The sequence below is a fragment of the Schistocerca gregaria genome, chromosome 1 (assembly GCF_023897955.1).
Source record: "Schistocerca gregaria isolate iqSchGreg1 chromosome 1, iqSchGreg1.2, whole genome shotgun sequence".
NCBI classification, from domain to species: Eukaryota; Metazoa; Arthropoda; class Insecta; order Orthoptera; family Acrididae; genus Schistocerca; species Schistocerca gregaria.
In genome coordinates, this window is record NC_064920.1 from 1,077,118,405 (window position 1) to 1,077,145,357 (window position 26,953).

The window sequence follows — 26,953 nt, forward strand, 5'->3', positions numbered from 1 at the left end:
TTAACAATTTTGTACTTACCTTGGACCTAACAAAGTTACACACTCCTTCTCCTGAGTTCCCTGAACCAGCAGTTTTTCATATCAAACAACAGTTTGTACAAATAATGCACAAATGAAAGGTACATACGAAGTCAACAGTTATACCAGAGTGATACGAAAACTACTGGATAGCACAATGTGGATAGATAATAACAACAGTCACACAGTCATTAGAATGGAAGTAACCTTCACACGCATGTAATGTGGTGTCCTGTTCATTAGATGGTGATTGTAGTTTGTGTGTTAGGAAATGGAATGTTAGACGAGGAGACAGCAGCTTTCGAACTGACTACAGAATGAAATGGACAGCGGTAAAGGACACTGTCTTTGTGATATTATGAAGCAGTTCCAAACAAACATGTAAGTGCCATTAAAATACCTATCACATTATAGGTGACGGTTTCATCCAAAACCACCATGTACCTTAATTATTAGTCCATATACAGGGTGTTACAAAAAGGTACGGCCAAACTTTCAGGAAACATGAAAGAAAATATGTTATGTGGACATGTGTCCAGAAACGCTTACTTTTCATGTTAGAGCTCATTTTATTACTTCTCTTCAAATCAATCATGGAATGGAAACACACAGCAACAGAACGTACCAGAGAGACTTCAAAACTTTGCTACAGGAAATGTTCAAAATGTCCTCCGTTAGCGAGGATACATGTATCCACCCTCCGTCCCATAGAATCCATGATGCGCTGATGCAGCCCTGGAGAATGGCGTATTGTATCACAGCCGTCCACAATACGAGCACGAAGAGTCTCTATATTTGGTACCCGGGTTGCGTAGATAAGAGCTATCAAATGCCCCCATAAATGAAAGTCAAGAGGGTTGAGGTCAGGAGAGCGTGGAGGCCACAGAACTGGTCCGCCTCTACCAATCCATCGGTCACCGAATCTGTTGTTGAGAAGCGTACGAACACTTCCACGGAAATGTGCACGAATTCCATAGAGCATGAACGACATGTTGTGTCGTACTTGTAAAGGCACATGTTCTAGCAGCACAGGTAGAGTATCCCGTATGAAATCATGATAAAGTGCTCCGCTGAGCGTAGGTGGAAGAACATGGGGCCCAATCAGGACATCAACCGGGAGGACGACGGTTCAATCCCGTCTCCAGCCATCCTGATTTAGGTTTTCCGTGATTTCCCTAAATCGTTACAGGCAAATGCCGGGATGGTTCCTTTGAAAGGGCACGGTCGATTTTCTTCCCAATCCGTCCCTAACACGAGCTTGTGCTCCGTCTCTAATGACCTCGTTGTCGACGGGACGTTAAACACTAACCACACCCACCACCACCAAGACATCAACAACAATGGCTGCCGAAACGTTCACAGAAAATCTGTGTTGATGACGTGATTGCACAACTGCGTGCGGATTCTCGTCAGCCCACACATGTTGATTGTGAAAATTTACAATTTGATCACATTGGAATGAAGACTCATCCGTAAAGAGAACATTTGCACTGAAATGAGGATTTATACATTGTTGGATAAACCATTCGCAGAAGTGTACCCGTGGAGGCCAATCAGCTGCTGACAGTACCTGCACACGCTGTACATGGTACGGAAACAACTGGTTCTCCCGTAGCATTCTCCATACAGTGACGTGGTCAACGTTACCTTGTACAGCAGCAACTTATCTGACGCTGACATTAGGGTTATCGTCAACTGCACGAAGAATTACCTCGTCCATTGCAGGTGTCCTCGTCGTTCTAGGTCTTCCCCAGTCGCGAGTCATAGGCTGGAATGTTCCGTGCTCCCTAAGACGCCGATCAATTGCTTCGTACGTCTTCCTGTCGGGACACCTTCGTTCTGGAAACCTGTCTCGATACAAACGTACCGCGCCTCGGCTATTGCCCCGTGGTAATCCATACATCAAATGGGCATCTGCCAACTCCGCATTTGTAAACATTGCACTGACTGCAAACCACGTTCGTCATGAACACTAACCTGTTGATGCTACGTACTGATGTGCTAGTACTGTAGAGCAATGAGTCGCATGTCAACACAAGCACCCAAGTCAGCATTACCTCCCTTCAATTTGGCCAACTGGCGGTGAATCGAAGAAGTACAGTACATACTGACGAAACTAAAATGAACTCTAACATGGAAATTAAGCGTTTCCGGACACATGTCCACATACCATCTTTTCTTTATTTGTTCGTCCAATGCTTGAATACTGCTCAGCAGTGTGGGATCCGCACCAGGTAGGGTTGATAGAAGAGATAGAGAAGATCCAACGGAGAGCAGCGCGCTTCGTTACAGGATCATTTAGTAATTGCGAAAGCGTTACGGAGATGATAGATAAACTCCAGTGGAAGACTCTGCAGGAGAGACGCTCAGTAGCTCGGTACGGGCTTTTGTTAAAGTTTCGAGAACATACCTTCACCGAAGAGTCAAGCAGTATATTGCTCCCTCCTACGTATATCTCGCGAAGAGACCATGAGGATAAAATCAGAGAGATTAGAGCCCACACAGAAGCATACCGACAATCCTTCTTTCCACGTACAATACGAGACTGGAATAGAAGGGAGAACCGATAGAGGTACTCAGGGTACCCTCCGCCACACACCGTCAGGTGGCTTGCGGAGTATGGATGTAGATGTAGATGTAGATGTTTCCTGAAAGTCTGGCTGTACCTTTTTGTAACACCCTGTATTTAAATAATTTAAGAAGACACATTTAACCCCACTCTAGCATGATGTTATGCAACAACTAAATTAACTGACAGTGATTGTATAAAATACCAGTAATATTTCTTATTCCTATCGTAATCTGCAGTGAAGGAATTTTAAATGTTTCTTGGAGTCGAGTTTAACTGCTGTAAATGAGAATGCAAAATACAGAGGAACACAACGAGAGAGCCACGAAACTGTTTCCTGACGAAAATCTGAGTCCCAGGCAGGTAATCGTGGTGAAAGCCGATGTTGATTGTAACATTCTTGAGCATTGTTCATCCATCTGGGAACACTATCAGGTGGAACTGATAGAGAAGTTCCAACGAAGAGCGGCGCGTTTCGTCACGGGATCGTTTAGTCGGTTTGAGAGCGTTACGGAGATGCTCAACAAACTACATTGGCAGACGTTACAAGTGAGGCGTTGTGCAATTCGGAGAGATTCACTAATGAAATTTCGAGAGAGCACCTTTCTGGAAGATCCGGACGGCATATTACTTCCCCCGACATACGTCTCGCGTACTGACAACGAGGAGAAAATTCGAGAAATTAGAGCCAGTACAGAGGCTTACCGACAACCATTCTTCCCACGCACTATTCGCCATTGGACCAGGGTTGGAGGGATCAGATAGTGGTACCGAAAGTACCGTCCGCCACACGTCATTAGGTGGCTTGCGGACTATGATGTAGATGTAGTACTGGAGAAGCTAGAAACGGCTCAGTGGGGAACCTTAGGCTGGAATCGACAAGCTGTGAAAGAAGCTCACAATGAACGAATGAGTAAAGGATGGGGGAAAAGAGGAGACGCATAGAGAGAGGAGTCGGCTGGACTCGAAGGATATCAGCGTTAATTGTTTGGTATGGGCAGACGGGAGTGGTTCAGAGGGGTTATTTTTCAGCAGAGACAGAAACTGACGAGATTCGGCATGGCGTCTCTGTCATTGACCGAGATGCAAAATTCGTATCATAGTGGGAGAGAACTTTCAATTCCCCCCCCCCCCCCATCCCCGGACCACCAACTACCCCACTGGTTAATTCAAGTAGATTTCTGAAGAGTAGTGAGAGCGCTAAGTATTTTCATTGGGTGGAACTCAAAATGTCCACAGCTATTGGCTAAAGTAATTCCGACGCTAGAGATCCAGCTCGATTTTTAGAGACATTTCGTCCTAAGTTTTCAGAAACAGCACTTCGTCTTAGATCACCACATAGAAGACTTCATCTTAGACCAACAGAGGGCGAGCACTTCCAAGAGACAAGTCTGCCAGATGAGGGCCGTCTTCATATTCTGTTTGTATGTCAGTCACAGAGGCTCAGACCAAACGTCTGTCACTGCAAATAATTCTTTGAGCTGAGGCTGGTAAGCAAGCACAACTTTGATGATTACTTTTAACTTTCCGAGGCGTAGTATTTTAATTAAATTTGTGGAATCAGGAAAATCCTTTGTTAGCCAAAATCACATGTATAGTTTTTTTTTATATTGGAAACTACCTTTGGCTACATTAATTAACCTCCTTCAGATCAGTACCACAAAGAAAATTCCATCTAGAGAACACTATAGTACGAACAGTAAATATGAAGCGGTTCTAACACAAAGTACATACCACAAAAAATTTTGTTTGGTATACATCACCAATTAGCGAGACTATTCGTCACAATTCTGTGCTACGTCTACATCTACGTGGTTACTCTGCTATTCACAATAAAGTCCCTGGCAGAGGGTGCAATGAACCACCCTCAAGCTGTCCCTCTACCGTTCCACTCTTGAACGGCGAGCCGGAAAAACGAGCACTTACATTTTTCTGTGCGAGCCCTGATTTCTCTTATTTCATTGTGACGATCATTTCTCCCTGTGCAGGTGACAACAGAACGCTTTCGCGACCGGAGGAGGAAACTGGTGATTGAAATTTCAAGAGAAGATCTCGTCCCAATGAAAAAGCCTTTGTTTTAATTATTGCCACTCCAATTCACGTATCATGTCTCTGACACTATCTCCCCACTTCGCTATGGTGCAATCTGTCTCTTTAAGAGACCTATTCTGCCAATGAATCGCTGTCTTTGGTTGGCTCTACCCACAACATTACCTATGTGATCATTCCAATTTAGGGATTTGTTATTGTAATCCGTAAGTATTTAGTTGAATTTACAGCCTTCAGATTTGAGTGACTTATCGCGTAATCGAAATTCAGTGGATCACTTTTAGTAATCATGTGAATAACTTCATACTTCTCTTTATTCAGGGTCATTTGCCACTTTTCGCGCCATACAGACATCTTATCTAATTCATTTTGCAATTCGTTTTGGTCATCTGATGACTTTACAAGACGGCAAATGACAGCATCATCTGCAAATAATCTAAGAAGGCTACTGAGATTGTCTCCTATGTCGTTAATATAGATCAGGAACAATAGAGGGCCTATAACACTTTCTTGTGGAACGTCGGATATTATTTCTGTTTTACTCAATGACTTTCCGTCTATTACTACGAACTGTGACCTTTCTGACAGGAAATCACGAATCCAGTCGCACAACTGAGGCGATATTCCATAGGCACGCAGTTAAGTTAGAAGACGCTTGTGAGGAACGGTGTCCAAAGCCTTCTGGAAATCTAAAAAATATGGAATCAATTTGACACCTCGTGTCGATAGCACTCATTCTTCATGAGTATAAAGAGCTAGTTGTGTTTCGCAAGAAATATATTTTCTGAATCCGTGCTGATGCTGACTACGTGTCAAAAAATCGTTTTCTTCGAGGTACTTCATAATGTTCAAATACAATATATGTTCCAAAACCCTACTGAAAATCGAGGTTAGTGATATGGGCCTGTATTTCAACGGATTACTCCTACTTCCCCCCCCCCCCCCCCACACACACACATGAACCATGGACCTTGCCGTTGGTGGGGAGGCTTGCGTGCCTCAGCGACACAGATAGCCGTACCGTAGGTACAACCACAACGGAGGGGTATCTGTTGAGAGGCCAGACAAACGTGTGGTTCCTGAAGAGGGGCAGCAGCCTTTTCAGTAGTTGCAAAGGCAACAGTCTGGATGATTGACTGATCTGGCCTTGTAACAATAACCAAAACGGCCTTGCTGTGCTGGTACTGCGAACGGCTGAAAGCAAGGGGAAACTACGGCCGTAATTTTTCCCGAGGGCATGCAGCTTTACTGTATGATTAAATGATGATGGCGTCCTCTTGGGTAAAATATTCTGGAGATAAAAGAGTCCCCCATTTGGATCTCCGGGCGGGGACTACTCAAGAGGATGTCGTTATCAGCAGAAAGAAAACTGGCGTTCTAAGGATCGGAACGTGGAATGTCAGATCCCTTAATCGGGCAGGTAGGTTAGAAAATTTAAAAAGGGGATGGATAAGTTAACGTTAGATATAGTGGGAATTAGTGAAATTCGGTGGCAGGAGGAACAAGACTTCTGGTCAGTTGACTACAGGGTTATAAACACAAAATCAAATCGGGGTAATGCAAGAGTAGGTTTAATAATGAACAGGAAAATAGGAATGCGGGTAAGCTACTACAAACAGCATAGTGAACGCATTATTGTGGCAAAGATAGATACGAAGCCCACACCTACTACAGTAGTACAAGTTTATATGCCAACTAGCTCTGCAGATGACGAAGAAATTGAAGAAATGTATGATGAAATAAAAGAAATTATTCAGATACTGAAGGGTGACGAAAATTTAATAGTAATGGGTGACTGGAATTCGGTAGTAGGAAAAGGGAGAGAAAGAAACGTAGTAGGTGAATATGGATTGGGGCTAAGAAATGATAGAGGAAGCCGCCTGGTAGAATTTTGCACAGAGCACAACTTAATCATACCTAAAACTTGGTTTAAGAATCATGAAAGAAGGTTGTATACATGGAAGAACCCTGGAGATACTAAAAGGTATCAGATAGATTATACAGGGTGATTCAAAAAGAATACCACAACTTTAAAAATGTGTATTTAATGAAAGAAACATAATATAACCTTCTGTTATACATCGTTACAAAGAGTATTTAAAAATGTTTTTTTTTTCACTCAAAAACAAGTTCAGAGATGTTCAATATGGCCCCCTCCAGACACTAGAGCAATATCAACCCGATACTCCAACTTGTTCCACACTCTCTGTAGCATATCAGGTGTAACAGTTTGGATAGCTGCTGTTATTTCTCGTTTCAAACCATCAATGGTGGCTGGGAGAGGTAGCCGAAACACCATATCCTTAACATACCCCCATAAGAAAAAATCGCAGGGGGTAAGATCAGGGCTTCTTGGAGGCCAGTGATGAAGTGCTCTGTCACGGGCTACCTGGCGGCCGATCCATCGCCTCGGGTAGTTGACATTCAGGTAGTTACGGACAGATAAGTGCCAATGTGGTGGCGCTCCATCCTGCTAAAATATGAATTGTTGTGCTTCTTGTTCGAGCTGAGGGAACAGCCAATTCTCTAACATCTCCAGATACTGTAGTCCAGTTACACTAGTACTTTCGAAGAAAAAGGGATCAAAAACTTTATTGGCTGAAATGGCACAGAAAACGTTCACCTTAGGCGAGTCACGTTCATACTGAGTTGTTTCCCGCGGATTCTCAGTGCCCCATATACAGACATTGTGACGGTTGACTTTCCCGTTAGTGTGGAAAGTTGCTTCATCACTAAACACAATCTTTGAAACGAAAGATTCATCTGTTTCCATTTGAGCAAGGATAACATCACAGAAATCGATTCTTTTAATCTTATCAGCTGCAGACAGTGCTTGAACCAATTTCAGACGATAAGGTTTCATAGCTAACCTTTTTCGTAGGACTCTCCATACAGTTGATTGTGGAATTTGCAGCTCTCTGCTAGCTCTGCGAGTCGATTTTCCTGGGCTGCGAACAAATGCTTGCTGGATGTGTGATACATTTTCATCACTCGTTCTCGGCCGTCCAGAACATTTCCCTTTGCACAAACACCCATTCTCTGTAAACTGTTTATACCAACGTTTAATATACCACCTATCAAGAGGTTTAACACCATACTTCGTTCGAAATGCACTCTGAACAACTGTCGCCGATTCACTTCTGCAGTACTCAATAACACAAAAAGCTTTCTGTTGCGCGGTCGCCATCTTAGCATCAACTGACGTTGACGCCTAGTCAACAGCGCCTCAAGCGAACAAATGTACAACTAAATGAAACTTTATAGCTCCCTTAATTCGCCGACAGATAGTGCTTAGCTCTTCCTTTTCTCGTTGCAGAGTTTTAAATTCCTAAAGTTGTGGTATTCTTTTTGAATCACCCTGTATAATGGTAAGACAGAGATTTAGGAACCAGGTTTTAAATTGTAAGACATTTCCAGGGGCAGATGTGGACTCTAACCACAATCTATTTATTATGACCCGTATATTAAAACTAAAGAAACTGCAAAAAGGAGGGAACTTAAGGAGATACGACCTGGATAAACTGAAAGAACCAGAGGTTGTACAGAGTTTCAGGGAGAGTGTAAGGGAACAATTGACAGGAATGGGGGAAAGAAATACAGTAGAAGAAGAATGGGTAGCTTTGAGGGATGAAGCACTGAAGGCACCAGAGGATCAAGTAGGTAAAAAGACGAGGGCTAGTAGAAATCCTTGGGTAACAGAAGAAATATTGAATTTAATTGATGAAAGGAGAAAATATAAAAATGCAGTAAATGAAGCAGGCAAACGGGAATAAAAACGTCTCAAAAATGAGATCGACAGGAAGTGCAAAATGGCTAAGCAGGGACGGTTAGAGGACAAATCTAAGGATGTAGATGCTTATCTCACTAGTGGTAAGATAGATACTGCCTACAGAAAAATTAAAGAGACCTTTGGAGATAAGAAAACCACTTGTATGAATATCAAGAGCTCAGATGGAAACCCAGTTCTAAGCAAAGAAGGGAAAGCAGAAAGGTGGAAGGAGTATATAGAGGGTTTATACAAGGGCTACGTACTTGAAGACAATATATGGAAATGGAAGAGGACGTAGATGAAGATGAAATGGGAGATGTGATACTGCGTGAAGAGTTTGACAGAGCACTGAAAGACCTAAGCCGAAACAAGGGCCCCGGAATAGACAACATTCCATTGGAACTACTGACTGCCTTGGGAGAGCCAATCCTGACAAAACTCTATCATCTGGTGAGCAAGATGTATGAGACAGGCGAAATACCCTCAGACTTCAAGAAGAATATAATAATTCCAATCCCAAAGAAAGCAGGTGTCGACAGATGTGAAAATTACCGAACGATCGGTTCAATAAGTCACGGATGCAAAATACTAACGCGAATTCTTTACAAACGAATGGACAAACTGATAGAAGCCGACCTCGTGGAACATCAGTTTGGATTCCGTAGAAATGTTGGAACACATGAGGCAATACTGACCCTACGACTTATCTTAGAAGAAAGATTAAGGAAAGACAAACCTACGTTTCTAGCATTTGTAGACTTAGAGAAAGCTTTTGACAATGTTGACTGGAATACTCTTTTTCAAATTCTAAAGGTGGCAGGGGTAAAATACAGGGAGCGAAAGGCTACTTACAATTTGTGCAGAAACAAGATGGCAGTTATAACAGTAGAGGGGCATGAAAGGGAAGAAGTGGTTGGGAAGGGAGTAAGGCAGGGTTGTAGCCTCTCCCCGATGTTATTCAATCTGTATATTGAGCAAGCACTAAAGGAAACAAAAGAAAAATTCGGAGTTGATATTAAAATCCATGGAGAAGGAATAAAAACTTTGAAATTCGCCGATGACATTGTAATTCAGTCAGAGAAAGCAAAGGACTTGGAAGAGCAGTTGAACGGAATGGACAGTGTCTTGAAAGGAGGATATAAGATGAACATCAACAAAAGCAAAACGCGGATAATGGAATGTAGTCCAATTAAATCGGGTGATGCTGAGGGAATTAGATTAGGAAATGAGACACTTAAAGTAGTAAAGGAGTTTTGTATTTGGGGAGCAAAATAACTGATGATGGTCAAAGTAGAGAGGACATAAAATGTAGACTGGCAATGGCAAGGGAAGAGTTTCTGAAGAAGAGAAATTTGTTAACATCGAGTATAGATTTAGGTGTCAGGAAGTCTTTTCTGAAAGTATTTGTATGGAGTGTAGCCATGTATGGAAGTGAAACATGGACGATAAATAGTTTGGGCAAGATGAGAATAGAAGCTTTCGATATGTGGTGCTACGGAAAAATGCTGAAGATTAGATGGGTAGATCACATTACTAATGAGGATGTGTTGAATAGGATTGGAGAGAAGAGAAGTTTGTGGCACAACTTCACCAGAAGAAGGGATCGGTTGGTAGGACATGTTCTGAGGCATCAAGGGATCACCACTTTAGTATCGGAGGGCAGCGTGGAGGGTAAAAATCGTAGAGGGGAGACCAAGAGATGAATACACTAAGCAGATTCAGAAGGATGTAGGTTGCAGTAGGTACTGGGAAATGAAGAAGCTTGCACACGATAGAGTAGCATGGAGAGCTGCATCAAACCAGTCTCAGGACTGAAGACCACAACAACAACAACAACAACAACAACTCCTACTTCCCTTTTTGGGTATTGCTGTGACTTGAGCAATTTTCAGTCTTTAGGTACGGCTCTTTCTGTGAGCGAGCGGTTGTATATAATTGCTAAATATGGAGCTATTGTCTCAATTTACTCTGAGAGTAACCTGTCTGGTATACAATCTCGACCGGAAGCCTTGCTTTTATTAAGTAATTTAAGCTGCTTTGCGACACCGAGGATATCTATTTCTAGGTTTCTCATCTTAGCTGTTCTGTTTAATCTGCATTGCTTATTATATAACCTGATGGAACAACGACGCGTGGAAAACGTTTCATTTTCTTGTTATACATGGAACTCAACTATTTCGTATACTTGGATAAGAATAGAAGTGTCACCTTACACGTTTTATATCGCATTCATGCACTATATTACATGTCTCATCACGATTTAAATGTCTTACAGGTAACTGTACATCATTCATTCAGTTAAGTTATGTAATAATCAGTGAAGCTTCAACAAAATTATTATTACATGTCTAACTAATTGACGATGTACGCTACACAAAGGATTTTTTGTGGTAGGTGCTTTCTGTTAGAACTGTTTTAAACTAACTGTTTATATAGTATTACCCTCGTAGATGTGATTTTCTATGTACTACAGGTTTGTAGATGGCTAGTTAATGTAGTGAAAACTAGTGATCAGTAATATAATACGCAATAGGTATATATACTTCTGATAAAGAGTAATAAAGGATTTTTCTGAATCCTCAACTTTTAATAAACACATGTCGCTTATTTGTCTGAGTCATATAACAACTTATTTTAATTAAATTCAGGCTCTGGCACATTAAACTGCTAGTTTACGGGGACGTGGCTAGTTTCTCACACGAACTTTATTTTTATTCCAAGTTTAACCCACCTTAGCCAAGATACTTTTGTGTTCATTTACTTACCCCTCGTAACTTTATGATTGCTTACTGATACATTGATTAATATTGACGCTCATGCTATTGGAAATAAACTGGACTTTATAGTGAGTGAACTTTTGCTCCCTTTTGTAATTAGATGTGAACCTCTCTCATAGTAGTAATGCGAGGTAAGGTACCATATTTCATGTTTTAAAAGGCCGCGAAAGTATAAATTCAGATTCATAATATAGTTTCCGTTGTGTGACCTTATTTTAATATACACATGATGCCATGTCATTGGTGGTAGTTAACAGGGTTCAGACTTCACTGTGTCTCAGGGATACGCTTTTTGCTAAACTGTAGTCTCAAACGCAGAAATCAAGGAACTGAAACATTGGCCATAAATACACTGTATTTACTTCACACTGATCAAGAAGCGCCCTCACTGAAGTGACGAATGTTGAATATCATCTGACTGCAAAATTTACTAACTGTATGGGTGTGTGCGTGTGTGTGAGATCAGTAAAGTAAGCAGAGACAACTCAACATGTGTGCCTGACAGCTGATCAGAAGCTTCTGAATAATGGAGATGGGATTATATTTAATGTTAACACGTCAGCAAGAGGATTTCTGAAAGAGACAGCTATGGTGATATGCTATTTGTTATGAAAGTTGATTATCATATGTAATTATGTAAAATTGTTCTGCCTTGAGACAACTAAATAAGGAATAGGTCATGCAGACTAGGCAATATTGTCTCCAAGAGAAGAATTACGGTTTGTCAACCAGATGGTTAAGTACGGCATAAATACACACACACACACACACACACACACACACACACACACACACAGAAAACAAAAACCACCGTGCTCAAAACAATGGATCTGAGCACTATGGGACTTAACATCTGAGGTCATCAGTCCCGTAGAACTTAGAACTACTTAAACCTAACTAACCTAAGGACAGCACACACATCCATGCCCGAGGCACGATTCGAACCTGCGACCGTAGCGGTCGTGCGGTTCCAGACTGAAGCGCCTAGAACCGCTCGGCCACCCCGGCCGGCACCATGCTCCACGAAGGAGTTATCCGAATGGGACGGAAATTGGTAGCTATGAAGTACATACACAGATAAACAAATGATTACAAACCCTACAAACTGGGTGACTTATTGAAGGGAAAGAGCTTCACAAATTGAGCGTGTCAATAATGCGTTGGTCACCTCTGAGCCAAGAATGACCGGAATTGGATGGCTGTTCCTGCAGAAACCTAGTACAGTATTTTGACCCATAAACCTCTTCCTGAGTGTGGTCTAGAAGGAAGTGTTCCAAAGTCTGGCACATACCCTGCGGAACAACTGAAGAAGAAGGGAAAGAAAATTTGAAAGGAAGTTCCACCAAAGTGTAAAGCTGCCCAGAGCTACTGTGTTGTTGTGAGGACAGGTTACATCTTGAGAGGTGACCACAGAATGTTCGAGGAGTGAGCACCTGCACACTCCTGCATACATGCTTACGTCTCCTTCTTCAATGTGTGTCTTCCATACATGCTCCAGTACAGACAGACCCCATTGTTCTTGGAGCCTAGTACACCTCTTAAAAGTTATATATAATTACACTGTACAGCCTAGAGAGAATAAACATACGAGAATTTTGGTACGGAAAATGTAGGCATATTTCACAAATGAAAGAAAAATATGCAACACATCAAAGTGTTATATTGATGTAGGAATAGTAATTACTCTGACCGTCTAAACTTTCCACGTGCCAGTATTTACAGCACGACAGCATCAGAAGTGGGAAATTTTAAATACTTTGCCGGCCTCCTTTAACTGTGCTGCAGTATACTGCGGAATTGATGCTCACCGCCATTCACCCTTTACGCTGCATGACCTCGTTTACCGATACCTCATTGTCTGTAGTAGCAGAACAGCCAACAAAAACAAAGCTTAGTTTGAGCAAACAGGTTTCCACTGAGGTGACAAACGTTGTTGGATATCTCGCAATATTGTGTCGCACATCCTTTTGCAGACGTTATCAGGAGCTACTACAAACAACATAGTGAACGCATTATTAAGGTCAAGATAGACACGAAGCCCACGCCTACCACAGTAGTACAAGTTTATATGCCAACTAGCTCTGCAGATGACTAAGAAACTGATGAAATGTATGACGAGATAAAATAAATTATTCAGATAGTGAAGGGAGACGAAAATTTAATAGTCGTCGGTGACTGGACTTCGATAGTAGGAAAATGGAGAGAAGGAAACGTAGTAGGTGAATATGGATTGGAGTAAGAAATGTAATACGAAGCCGCCTGGTAGAATTTTGCAGAGAGCATAACGTAATCATAGCTAACACTTGGTTTAAGAATCATAAAAGAAGGTTGTATACATGGAAGAACCCTGGAGATACTAAAAGGTATCAGATAGATTATATAATGGTAAGACAGAGATTTAGGAACCAGGTTTTAAATTGTAAGACATTTCCAGGGCCAGATGTGGACTCTGACCACAATCTATTGTTATGACCTGTAGATTAAAACTGAAGAAACTGCAAAAAAGGTGGCAATTTAAGGAGATGGAACCTCGATAAATTGACTAAACCAGAGGTTGTACAGAGTTTCGGGGACAGCATAAGCAAACAATTGACAGGAATGGGGGAAAGAAATACAGTAGAAGAAGAATGGGTAGCTTTGAGCGATGAAGTAGTGAAGGCAGCAGAGGATCAAGTAGGCAAAAAGACGAGCGCTAGTAGAAATCCTTGGGTAACAGAAGAGATATTGAATTTAATTGATGAAAGGAGAAAATATAAAAATGCAGTAAATGAAGCAGGCAAAAAGAAATACAAACGTCTCAAAAATGAGATCGACATGAAGTGCAAAATGGCTAAGCAGGGATGGCTAGAGGACAAATGTATGGATGACGAGGCTTATCTCACTATGGGTAAGACAGATACCGCCTACAGGAAAATTAAAGAGACCTTTGGACAAAAGAGAATCACTTGTATGAATACCAAGAGCTCAGATGGAAACCCAGTTCTAAGCAAAGAAGGAAAGCAGAAAGGTGGAAGGAGTATATAGAGGGTCTATACAAGGGCGATGTACTTGAGGACTATATTATGGAAATAAAAGAAGATGTAAACGAAGATGAAATGGGGGATATGATACTGTGTGAAGAGTTTGACAGAGCACTGAAAGACCTGAGTCGAAACAAGGCCTTGGGAGAGGCAGCCCTGACAAAACTCTACCATCTGGTGAACAAGATGTATGAGACCGGAGAAATACCCTCAGACTTCAAGAAGAATATATTAATTCTAATCCCAAAGAAAGCAGGTGTTGACGTGAAAATTAGCGAACTATCACTTTAATAATTCACAGCTGCAAAATACTAACGCGAATTCTTTGCAGACGAATGAAAAAACTCGTAGAAGCCGACCTAGGGGAAGATCAGTTTGGAATCCGTAGAAATATTGGAGCACGTGAGGCAATACTGACCCTACGACTTATCTTAGAAGAAAGATTAAGGAAAGGCAAACCTACGTTTCTAGCATTTGTAGACTTAGAGAAAGCAAAGTCAAAAGAATTTATGAAACTGCGTAGAACTTGGCTCTTCCATGACTATTAAGAGCTAACTGATTTGCTAATAAACACAATTCAATTTAGAGATTACTTGAGCCTCATGAGAAGTGAACAAACTTGTTGTAAGGTATGTTTTTAGTTTAGTTTAGTTATGTGATGTTCCGTGGATCATTTTCATAATTATTTTACCGATATGATGTGGAACAAGTCAGATTACAAGATATATACACTCCTGGAAATTGAAATAAGAACACCGTGAATTCATTGTCCCAGGAAGGGGAAACTTTATTGACACATTCCTGGGGTCAGATACATCACATGATCACACTGACAGAACCACAGGCACATAGACACAGGCAACAGAGCATGCACAATGTCGGCACTAGTACAGTGTATATCCACCTTTCGCAGCAATGCAGGCTGCTATTCTCCCATGGAGACGATCTTAGAGATGCTGGATGCAGTCCTGTGGAACGGCTTGCCATGCCATTTCCACCTGGCGCCTCAGTTGGACCAGCGTTCGTGCTGGACGTGCAGACCGTGTGAGACGACGCTTCATCCAGTCCCAAACATGCTCAATGAGGGACAGATCTGGAGATCTTGCTGGCCAGGATAGTTGACTTACACCTTCTAGAGCACGTTGGGTGGCACGGGATACATGCGGACGTGCATTGTCCTGTTGGAACAGCAAGTTCCCTTGCCGGTCTAGGAATGGTAGAACGATGGGTTCGATGACGGTTTGGATGTACCGTGCACTATTCAGTGTCCCCTCGACGATCACCAGAGGTGTACGGCCAGTGTAGGAGATCGCTCCCCACACCACGATGCCGGGTGTTGGCCCTGTGTGCCTCAGTCGTATGCAGTCCTGATTGTGACGCTCACCTGCACGGCGCCAAACACGCATACGACCATCATTGGCACCAAGGCAGAAGCGACTCTCATCGCTGAAGACGACACGTCTCCATTCGTCCCTCCATTCACGCCTGTCGCGACACCACTGGAGGCGGGCTGCACGATGTTGGGGCGTGAGCGGAAGACGGCCTAACGGTGTGCGGGACCGTAGCCCAGCTTCATGGAGACGGTTGCGAATGGTCCTCGCCGATACCCCAGGAGCAACAGTGTCCCTAATTTGCTGGGAAGTGGCGGTGCGGTCCCCTGCGGCACTGCATAGGATCCTACGGTCTTGGCGTGCATCTGTGCGTCGCTGCGGTCCGGTCCCAGGTCGACGGGCACGTGCACCTTCCGCCGACCACTGGCGACAACATCGATGTACTGTGGAGACCTCACGCCCCACGTGTTGAGCAATTCGGCTGTACGTCCACCCGGCCTCCCGCATGCCCACTATACGCCCTCGCTCAAAGTCCGTCAACTGCACATACGGTTCACGTCCACGCTGTCGCGGCATGCTACCAGTGTTAAAGACTGCGATGGAGCTCCGTATGCCACGGCAAACTGGCTGACACTGGCGGCGGCGGTGCACAAATGCTGCGCAGCTAGCGCCATTCGACGGCCAACACGGAGGTTCCTGGTATGTCCGCTGTGCCGTGCGTGTGATCATTGCTTGTACAGCCCTCTCGCAGTGTCCGGAGCAAGTATGGTGGGTCTGACACACCGGTCTCAATGTGTTCTTTTTTCTATTTCCAGGAGTGTATATACAGTCATGAAAAGTGTTAATATTAATGTCACCGAAATTTTTAGTTCTACACATGCAGCTACGTTTAGAGGTACAACTTTTTTTACCAGTTCTGAAACAGCAGATCGTCCATGGAACAGAAGCAGTTGTTTAAAAGATATGATTTTAAGCTAGATCTAAAACTTTTCTGTTACGTGCCATACACTTTAGGTTGATAGGCAAATGTTCAAAGATTTTTGTTGCTGAATAGTGTACTCCTTTTTGAGCAATTGACAGCTTCAACAACGTATAGGAAAGGTCATTTTTCCCTCTAGTGTTGTACGCATGAACATCACTGTTCTTTGTGAATTGAGATGGATTATTTATAATCCATTTCATTAGCAAATATATGTACTCTGATGGGGCAGTTAAAATACCCAACTCCTTGAATGGATGCCCACTTGACGTCCTTGGGTGAACACCACTAATTATTCTCACTGCTCTCCTTTGTGCAATCAACAGTTTCTGTCTCAGGGGTGAGTTACCCCAGAACGCTATTCCATAAGACATTATTGAGTGGAAATATGGAAAGTACGTTAGGAGGCTCATCTGTTTCTTACCAAGACTAGCGATTATACGAACAGCGAAAGAAACTGAACTTAATTGTTTGAGAAGCTCAGTGATATGCTTTTTCCAGTTCAAGTTGTCATCAATGTGAACACCTAAAAATTTGGAGAAATCTACCCTGTTAACTGAGCCCTGTTCATATGCTACATCATTTGTCGGTATGACCCTATTCGGTTTATAGAACTGGATATAGTGATTCCAGAATGAGATTTTCACTCTGCAGCTGAGTTTGCGCTGATATAAAACTTCCTGGCAGATTAAAACTGTGTGCCCGACCGAGACTGGAACACGGTACCTTTGCCTTTCGCGGGCAAGTGCTCTACCATCTGAGCTACCGAAGCACGACTCACGCCCGGTACTCACAGCTTTACTTCTGCCAGTATCTCGTCTCCTACTTTCCAAACTTTACAGAGCTTCTGTAAAGTTTGGAAAGTAGGAGACGAGATACTGGCAGAAGTAAAGCTGTGAGTACCGGGCGTGAGTCGTGCTTCGGTAGCTCAGATGGTAGAGCACTTGTCTGCGAAAGGCAAAGGTCCCGTGTTCGAGTCTCGGTCAGGCACACAGTTTTAATCTGCCAGGAAGTTTGGATATAGTGAGTTTTTTCAAAATTAAGTGAGAGTCCATTTTCTGAGAACCACTTAATAATTCTTTGAAAGACATCCTTAACAATATATTCAGCTTTTTTTTCTGCAATGGGATTTATTATAACACTCGTGTCATCTGCAAAAAATACTACTTCTGCTTGCTGAACGTGAAGTGAGAGGTCACTCACATGAATAAGGAACAGCAGAGGACCCAAATTTGAACCGCGTGGGACTCCCTTTGTGATAACTCCAAAAGAATGGCCACGAATGATAGCTATTTTAAATCGCAGACACACGTAAAGGCACGCAGAGGCAAACACTGCAGCCTTGGAAACAGGCACAGACGTGGAGAACTGGGCAACAGGCGACGGTAGCTCGCCTCGTGCATACCTGTCTCCTTCTGGCTGATCAGGCAGCGGCCGGCTGCGTGCTGCGGCTGCAACAGAGGGTGCGTTTTGTCCGTCACAGAACGTTTACATCAGTGTCAAACTGATATCACAGATGAACAGCAGCAAATCTTTAATAATACCACTTAAAGAATTTGCCATTTGTTGGCTCAAAAACCCTGAGAAGGGAATCAGACGTTCTTTCCTTAATTTCCTTTAACAGTCGATTCCTCAGGAAGTTATCCAAAATAGTATAACGATAGAAGTAACTTTAGTGGTTCTGTATTCAACGAGTAATCCTTGTAATTTCTCCAGTTAAATAAGCAAACAATGATATTTGTGGATGAATTCCGTATTACTGTACTCTGAACTGATAGTCCTGCATTCTCCATGCAGCAGCTAAGTAATAGCTTTTATGCAATAAATGCGGCACCATCAGTTGCGTTTACTCCCTTTATTTATGAGCACCTCGCTTTGGTGTTACAATAAACCATCTTCAGGTCACCGCTATGACTCTACTCGATCCCGATGAAATCGGGAATCATCACCATAGCTTTTGTAGGAGGTCCACGGCGTCCACAAAACTTCTTAACTCTGTGATGCGTATGGCGTCAGCTGGCTAGCTGCCAGGGTCGACGAGAGACCTGAGTATTGTAACACAGCAATGGGTTGCTTATAAATAAGACCATAAAAATGGTTCATGTGGCCCTGCGCACTATGGGACTTAACATCTGAGGTCATCAGTCCCCTACACTTAGAACTACTTAAACCTAAGTAACCTAAGGACATCACACACATCCATGCCCGAGGCAGGATTCGAACCTGCGACCATAGCAGCAGCGCAGTTCCGTACTGAACCGCCTAGAACCACGCGGCCGGCAAGACCATAAAACGCAGCTGGTGGTGTTACCATTACTACATATTGCCACTCAGTAACTGGTCACAGAGCACCAACCGCATTCTACTAGAGTCTGGGGTGCCTTTGCGCAAAACATTACTTCGTGATGTCAAGCAAGGTCACGATTGCAACTCATTGTATTTTTTTCTGTATTTTCTCTGTTCGATTGCCTGATTTCATTGCACTTTGTATACTAGAACATGTGCGCGTAAGTCAGTTCAGTGGTGCTATAAGAGGATTAAATGTTTTCATAGTTCTCCTCCCGCTGCTTAAAATGTCGCGGATACGTTTGCTTATTGTCTTTCTATAAATTACCAGTTTAACTTTAGAAGTCCATTCCAGTTTGTTTCCGTGTAGAGACACGTGGCCGTATGTTAGTTTGTTGTGCTGTGCAACGGGTAAAGATTTTCGTAACTTCTATATGTGCAACACATTTTGTTTCGCGTTCTTCTCCACCTCCACTAATACACTGGTAGTAAAATCTCCAAACTGTGTGCGTAATCACGAAATGCAACAGACTATAATATCACCGTAACTGATCCGCGTGTTCCCTGTTGTTGGTAGTGTGTGTTCTCCACCATCAGTGCAGTACTAACCGTATGACTTACTTTTGTAGCATCCCCTTAAAAAAACTTTATAAATGACAGTCCTGGTAAACCTCTTACGTTATTTGATTTTCAAACAACTGAGCAGAACTGAACGTACTCAGCAATTTCTCTCTTTACTTATTCTGCTCAATACTAAACTGAAACACAAAATTTTAGGCGCAGCGCAATCTGACTTTCAATAATCCCCACAAAATAATGGCCCTGACTAACAATAATCTATACCTTTCATGAATCCCTTACTCCACAAAAATCTTCGTTACTCGAACTACTGCAACACAGCGAGCGCCAATACTGCCAGCTAAATTAAAGACTCTAACTACTGAAGACACTAAATACTGATAGGCATAGTTAGCAAATGAAAGGTTTTGATAGCGAACAAACAATGTATTTACCTTAATAATCTCCAAAGGCATCATATATATCAATTCATCACATCCATCTTTACAAATTTCCTTTTTATGACGGACACACGTCCAGATCGTCCGCTCATATTAACATCTCATAACTCTGGCTTCTGTCTCCCCACATCCACCACTGCTGGCGGCTCACCTCCAACTGCGGAACACTACGCGCTGTTCACATCCGACTGCCCACCACTACAATAGCAAATATTCCAACAGCGCAAACTAGCCACAGGCTGCACACAGCACCGTCAGTGCATACTTCGTTTCAGTTATCTGTATTGATGTTAAACGAAGGTTGTCTTCGCGCTGTCTCATACAGTACACCTGAAGGTGCTTCTCCGTCCCTGTCGTCACTGCTGTGGTTACGATCTGATTTGTTTTTCTATTCAGATTTTGACATCGGTTGCGTCCTATAGTGAAACAAAATTGTAGTTACATGTTCATTCCACTTTGTTTTTCCGTTTCTTCACGTTTCTCTACGGTGTGGTTTTGGCGAAGAATTGGAGAAGTCTTAGGGTTTTGCTTGAAATTCACCCACCCCTTTGGATGTGACTTTCTAGTTTGCTGGGTGTATCAAGAATCACTGAATTCAGATGATTAGTATGTGAGAACACCCTGTCTGGCAACTGGCGTGAGAGCGTGAGCTTATTTGTCTAGCAAGTGTTTTCCCATTGTCTATTTATAAAGAGCTTTCTAATTCAGAATATTCATCGGTATTGTGGAATAAATCTGTGGTTTTTTGGGCCCATATGATTCTTCATTGTGTACACTTGGTTTACTGGTTTAGGAACTTGGTTGGAAACGCATGAAATGTGTCTCATAGGAGCTGTTGGGAGCTCATGATGATGGTTTTGTTCACTGGATTATTTTTCATTTCTTCGTTTAAGGTTTGTCCACATTTTTCTGATGAATATCCTGCTGCTATAAAAGTTGTGTGAATTTTGTTTCTGATGACTGTATGCACTTCTCGCCTTTCTGAACTACAATACTATCGTTAAACGTATTCTGGTGTTGTTTTTTGTTTTCGGTTTTATCGCTGTCTTGTGTTTTTGTGGATTACATTTATATTGTACGTTGACAGAGTAATAGATACAAGAGTGCTCGGATCTCTCTCAGTTAGTGAATTCGAGTGATAAAGACCAGATGCCAGACTTCAGATTAGGAAGACCATTCGGACCACGAATAGTTCATTCCCAGTGGAAACTACTCTTGCCGAGGAGGTGAATTTCCGATAGCTTCTTGCAATTTCTGCAGTGAGGCTGAATAATTCACATGGGAGAGAGGCCAATCAGGCACGTCCTGCAACGATACGCCAAAGAAGCGGCGATTAACTGCAGAAAAGGGGCTGTAGACACTGTGTCTGGTCTAAAGTACGAGGAGCAGGTCTTTTGGGAGGGGTCTGAATCCAACTGCCTTAAGCTCTGTACTGAGCCAGAATGGGGCTCTAACAGTTCACATAACCGACCAGATGGTTCCGATATTTGTTCGCAGCTGAGCAGATAAGGTTTAAGTGTGGAAATCGACAATGATATACGGCGAACGCTAGTGCAGTTATAAACATGAGTGAAAATGAAAGTCAGGGCCTACTAAACTTCGGTGTTTTCGCCTTCTCTCGATACTATTTCAGTTTCTTTTACACGAAGAAAACAGCGATTGAGAATTTTTTGTCCACTTCATCAAAGCAAATTGTTCAAGACAACACAAGGAGAATACCCTCACTGACATGAAAACAAAATGTAAGGCTATATCCCAAACAGCTGTTGGACAGTGATATTTCACGCGAAATCTGTAAAAAAAAGCATTCCGTCTTCAGGCCATAAGTGGCCCATCGGGACCATCCGACCGCTTTGTCATCCTCAATGAGGATGTGGATAGGAGGGGCGTGTGGTCAGCACACCGCTTTCGCGGTCGTTACGGTTTTTTTTTTTTTTTTTTTTTTTTTTTTTTTTTTTTTTTTTTACCGGAGCCGCTACTATTCGGTCGAGTAGCTCCTCAATTGGCAACACGAGGCTGAGTGCACCCCAAAAAATGGCAACACGCATGTCCCTCCGATGGTCACCCATCCAAGTGCCTGCCACGTCCGACAGCGCTTAACTTCGGTGATCTGACGGGAACCGGTGTACCCGCAGCTGCAAGGCCGTTGTCTGTTTTGGCTTCCTAACTGCGGCGAATTCTTGTAGTTATTGTGACCTCCTGAAGCACCGGTGAACAAATCAACGTGGTACACTTATCTGGGCTATGCTCATCACGGTCACGACAAGTGTCTCTACAAAGTGTGCTCCACCTTCCACTTTCATAACAACGACAACGGCATCAGGAAGGTGCTCTCTGCTTGTAAAGCATGCCACAAACTCAGACAGAGTTAGCAGCAGTACATCTTTCTGAGCCTCATCCCCACACGTGATGTGGTTTCTGATTGGCTCTTGTCATCAGCGAACCGACCCCTAAGTATCTAGTCCAGTGAGCAAGGCCACTGCAAGATCAGTGGCAGCGGCCTTTTTCAAACATTTTCTGTAGGAGATCGGTCACATGGACAAAATATTTTCAGAGAGCGGACTACAGTTTCATTGTCGTCGATAAGTTTTGTATTACTGGAGAAACACCGGATCAAGCCTGCTTTCATCTCAGCCTATTACCCGTCTTTGGACACCATCAAGAGAGAGATGAATGAACTTGGAAAACTGTGTTACACTCTATAGGGCGAACATTAATAAAACCGACAAACTGCAGGAACGGATTCATGACTGCAAATGGAGAGAAAAAAATGTCCTATGAACATGCGTCCAGAAAAGCATCGTTGCCATGGTAGGTGACGCTGTCAAATGAAAGTTCCTCTGACCATGTGCCTTATGTGTTCCTTGTGTGCTGCAGGCTATCTGATTGACGCCATGTACTGTAAGCAGCAGAATGGTCCGGTATTCGTGTCAGGAACAAGCCGAGGTGTTTGTGTACGGCCAAGCAGATGAAAACGGTCCAGAGACAGCACGACTATTCCAAAACAAATACCCTCGTAGAAACCGACAACATCACACAACATTTCAAGTCTTCTTTGGGCGTTTGTGTGATTGTGGCTCCTTTCAGACAGATGAACGTGCAGGTAATCGACGGACTGGCGAGCACCAGATCTGAAGGACCGGATTTTACAGGAAATCGAGACGAACGCTAGCAGAAGCTCAAGACAAATGACCTGTCAACATGGTGCAAGCCAATGTACAAATATGAGTTGGCAATTCATGATGCTAAGTGTGAACAAAATAGTTCAAATGGCTCTGAACACTAAGGGACTTAACTTCTAAGGTCATCGGTCCCCTAGAACTTAGAACTACTTAAACCTAACTAACCTAAGGACATCACACACATCCATGTTCGAGGCAGGATTCGAACCTGCGACCGTAGCGGTCGCGCGGCTCCAGACTGTAGCGCCTAGAACCGGTCGGCCACCCCGGCCGGCAAGTGTGAACACATGCAGTGCATCCCATGGAGGTCACTTTGAACATTTGTTCTGACGTGGATGCCACGCGGCTCTGTGCTGTGCTCCGGCAAGATTTGTTGTCGTTTCACGCACACCGTCCATTTCCGGACAATTGTTCATAGAACCTTTTTTTTTCTCCTTTCCCAGCCAGGTATCCCTCCCTGTAGTTTCTCAGACTTACTGATGTTTACCCTGTATTGCTCGAAGCGGCATGCTGGGGGAATGTATTCCTGTCAGACGCTACCCTGGAAGTCTTAAAAGAGTGATTCCCACAACTAATCTTCGCTGCCACCAATCACGGTTCTTAAGAGTGAACCACCTGGGGCCAGCACGTGGTCAGTCAGTTTTCCTCCTAAACGTGTCTTGTGACACGGAGAAGTTGTCACACTAACACCCGACCACATTAAGAAGGAAGCCGAAGGATTAAGGAAAGATAAATTAGAAGACAAAGATTAAGAAATTTCAGATTGGTTGTAAGGTCCTAATAAACACAACCCCCTGTCAAGCAAACAGAGAGTTGCATGTCACAAATTCATCGTTCATACGCTCTCGGAATAAGGAGCACCGTTAATACAATCGCAGTGGAAGTTGAAATCCTTAAGTCACGCTAATCGTGTGGCGTAGGTCACCAATCGAATACCAAAATGTATGTAGAACAATTTCCGCAAAGTTCATCGCTGTGACTATTTCTTGTAATTCCAAAGTTTAATATCTTTCATTCCTCTTTCATTCCTCAGTGTATAGCTACTGACTTTATTTTATTTTATTTTCCATGGGTGTTGGAATATCGGCCGGCCGGAGTGGCCGAGCGGTTGTAGGCGCTACAGTCTGGAACCGCGCGACCGCTACGGTCGCAGGTTCGAATCCTGCCTCGGGCATGGATGTGTGTGATGTTAGGTTTAAGTAGTTCTAAGTTCTATGGGACTGATGACCTCAGATATTAAGTCCCATAGTGCTCAGTGCCATTTGAACCATTTATTGCTTGGATTATTGATGCGTGCAAATGGATTTCGGTGCTTCTAGGGTGAGCCACTAATCGTGCCAAGCGACGCGCTGGTTTAGTTCTCCATCGCGAAATTAGAAAACAAAGATTAAGAAATGTCAGATTGGCTGTAAGGTCACAATAAACACAACCGGCTGTCAAATAAACAGGGAGTTGCATGTCACAAATTCATCATTCATACGCCCCTCGGAATAAGGAGCACCGTTAATACAAATGTAGTGGAAGCTGAAATCCTAAAGTCGCGCTAATCGTGGAAGACTTCAATGAACGTGTCCGGGATTCGTCAGCACTGAAACCTGCGGGTTTCAGTTCAGATATTTAGATGATACCTCTGTTGTTGGCCTCGTGGAGTTGAGAATTAAACGGACTTAAGAACATCTGAATGGATGTCTTCCTTTCCCGGATGGGTCAGGGCGGACGTTTGTGGTATGTTGGGACATGCCACCTCTAGGAATCTAACACACACTGACTTGTATCTACAGGCTGAAATTTATCACAACTGGATTTTGCTTCCCAGAAAGTATTTCGGCCTCATTTAATAATGGTTTCGAAAACGTCGACATTTTCTTGTGACTGGCTGTACCGCGCTTTCTGGTTGCGGTCTGTCTGGAAATTTCATTTTGTAACTGCCCAGTGATGTTTGAACATTTCTTAGTCTCAGAGTCGAATACTACGTCTCGACGTTCTGTGATCAATCTCATGTAGAAAAATCTAGATGAAGCAGCTTTACCCGTAATGTGGCAAGTTTTTATTTTGCTCTGACACCTAAGCGTTTATCTGTTGTTTATTTTATATATCCTGTTGAACAGGCTGCTTTTAAACTACCTGTTTATGCTACTGAGGTGATCAGAAGCACGTCGTGCGTTCATCCACAACGGCAGGGATTCCTCTTGTGCCTTCTGTTGGTACTATTGGCGGCCCTACTGTGTAGCAAACCATCCATCTACTCTATTGAGCCCACTGTTAGGTCGGCATGTTATCACCCCTTTAAGAACTTCGAAAATTTAATATTTTGTTTTGATTGGTTGGACAGTGTTTCTTGTTGTTCTCAATCTGACAGGGAATTAGAGGCGTTGCGTTTGAATGCCTGTGATCTGCAGTGCATCTTGATGTGGTCTCTCTTTGACTCGTATTCCTCTGTGTAATTATGGTTAACTGAAGTGGGGTTTGGTGTTCAGTTACCGAACTTATTTCGACATGTGTTGTCTTCCACTTACTTTTCAGCCAATTCTGTGAACTGACAAACGGAGTTGCGACGGGTAGCCCATTGCCACCTGTTATCGCCAATCCGTTCGTGGAAGACTTCAAGGAACGTGCCCGGGATTCGCCAGCACTGAAACCTGCGAGTTTCATTTAAGATATGTAGATGACACCACTGTTGTTGGCCTCATGGAGATGAGAATTAAACGGATTTAAGAAGATCTCAATGGATTCCTTCCCTTCCTGGATGAGTCAGAACGGACGTTTGTGGTATGTTGGGACATGCCACCTCTAGAAATCTAACATACACTGACTTGCATCTACGGGCTGAAATTTGTGACCATCTGATTCAACGCGAAGGGGTGTTTCTTACTTTGGTTCGTACGGCCCACGTCGTCTCAGACACCGACAGTTTGTCAGTAGAGTGAAAGTGAAGACGGATCATAGAAGCGCTATGCGATCGACCAACCGTGAATTTGGTGAGTGATGATAATAGCGAAGTGACACGAAACAATACGGCCTTTTTGTCTTACGCAGGTCGCATTTCCAATAGGATTGATCGCATTCTGCGTAAAAATGAACTGAAGTCTGGTTTTCGACCACCACTTAAGATTAGGTCCTTTTGCCGAAGCCGGGTGTCTGTCGTTTCCCTTGCAGTAGCGTCATGGCATACACTGGTGAGACTTCTGAGCGCCTCTGTACAGATCACAAGCGTCACAGACGCCCACAACAGCTGAGCAAATATGCCGTTGGAACACTAAAACATGGAGATTCAGGCAAGCAGTTTCAGGTACTGGAGAGAGTTATAAGGAAGCAGTTGAGATTAAATTGACTAGTTGCTTCATACATAGCGATGAAGGCTTTTGCTCAAATTGTGTTCGGAGTCTTGCTCTCTCCCTGGTCAAACAACAGAGGGATGGAGTTAATGATACCTCAGCCACTGATTATTAATATTCACTCTCGGTAACTTCTTTCTCATCATTCGCTGTGCGGTGGAGCTATCGTTTATGGTCTGAACGTATCCCTTGACACGTGCTCTGCATTCCAAGATTTTAAATTTTCCTCCACAGTGATCTCTCGTAGCTTTTGTGGATTGAAAATGAGAGGTGGTCACCTAGGACAGCTGTCGAAATACCGGCGGTTGTCGTAGGCGCCCTCCGGCTACATTTTCGTACGTTATTTCAACATTTTAGACGCCAGGACAAGCTTAAGTTCGCATAATGTGTTTCACATGATATGTTTCCATAGGTCATTTGACGAAGACATCATGATGATATGTCCATTATAAAAATAATTCGGACTGGACTGCCATTTCTGTTTTTGAGAGGGGACTGCGGAAGTGGAATTGACAAAGAGAAGAAGATTGAGTGCTGTTTCCAACATTCTACAACTCTCAGTGTAGAATTTCAGAAATTGGATGTGGTAGGTAAGATATAAAATCTAAAAAGGAACATT

General features: G+C 43.1%; 1 protein-coding gene across 1 annotated transcript in view; it reads right to left on the minus strand.

The window, feature by feature from the left end:
• LOC126289098 (26S proteasome non-ATPase regulatory subunit 10-like) overlaps positions 1-26,953 on the minus strand; it is a 76,329-nt gene that overhangs the window by 30,288 nt on the left and 19,088 nt on the right. The window contains exon 3 of the mRNA XM_049984900.1: positions 17,918-17,963. Within this exon, the coding sequence (XP_049840857.1) occupies positions 17,918-17,963 (46 nt within the window). The remainder of the gene's footprint in view (positions 1-17,917; positions 17,964-26,953) is intronic.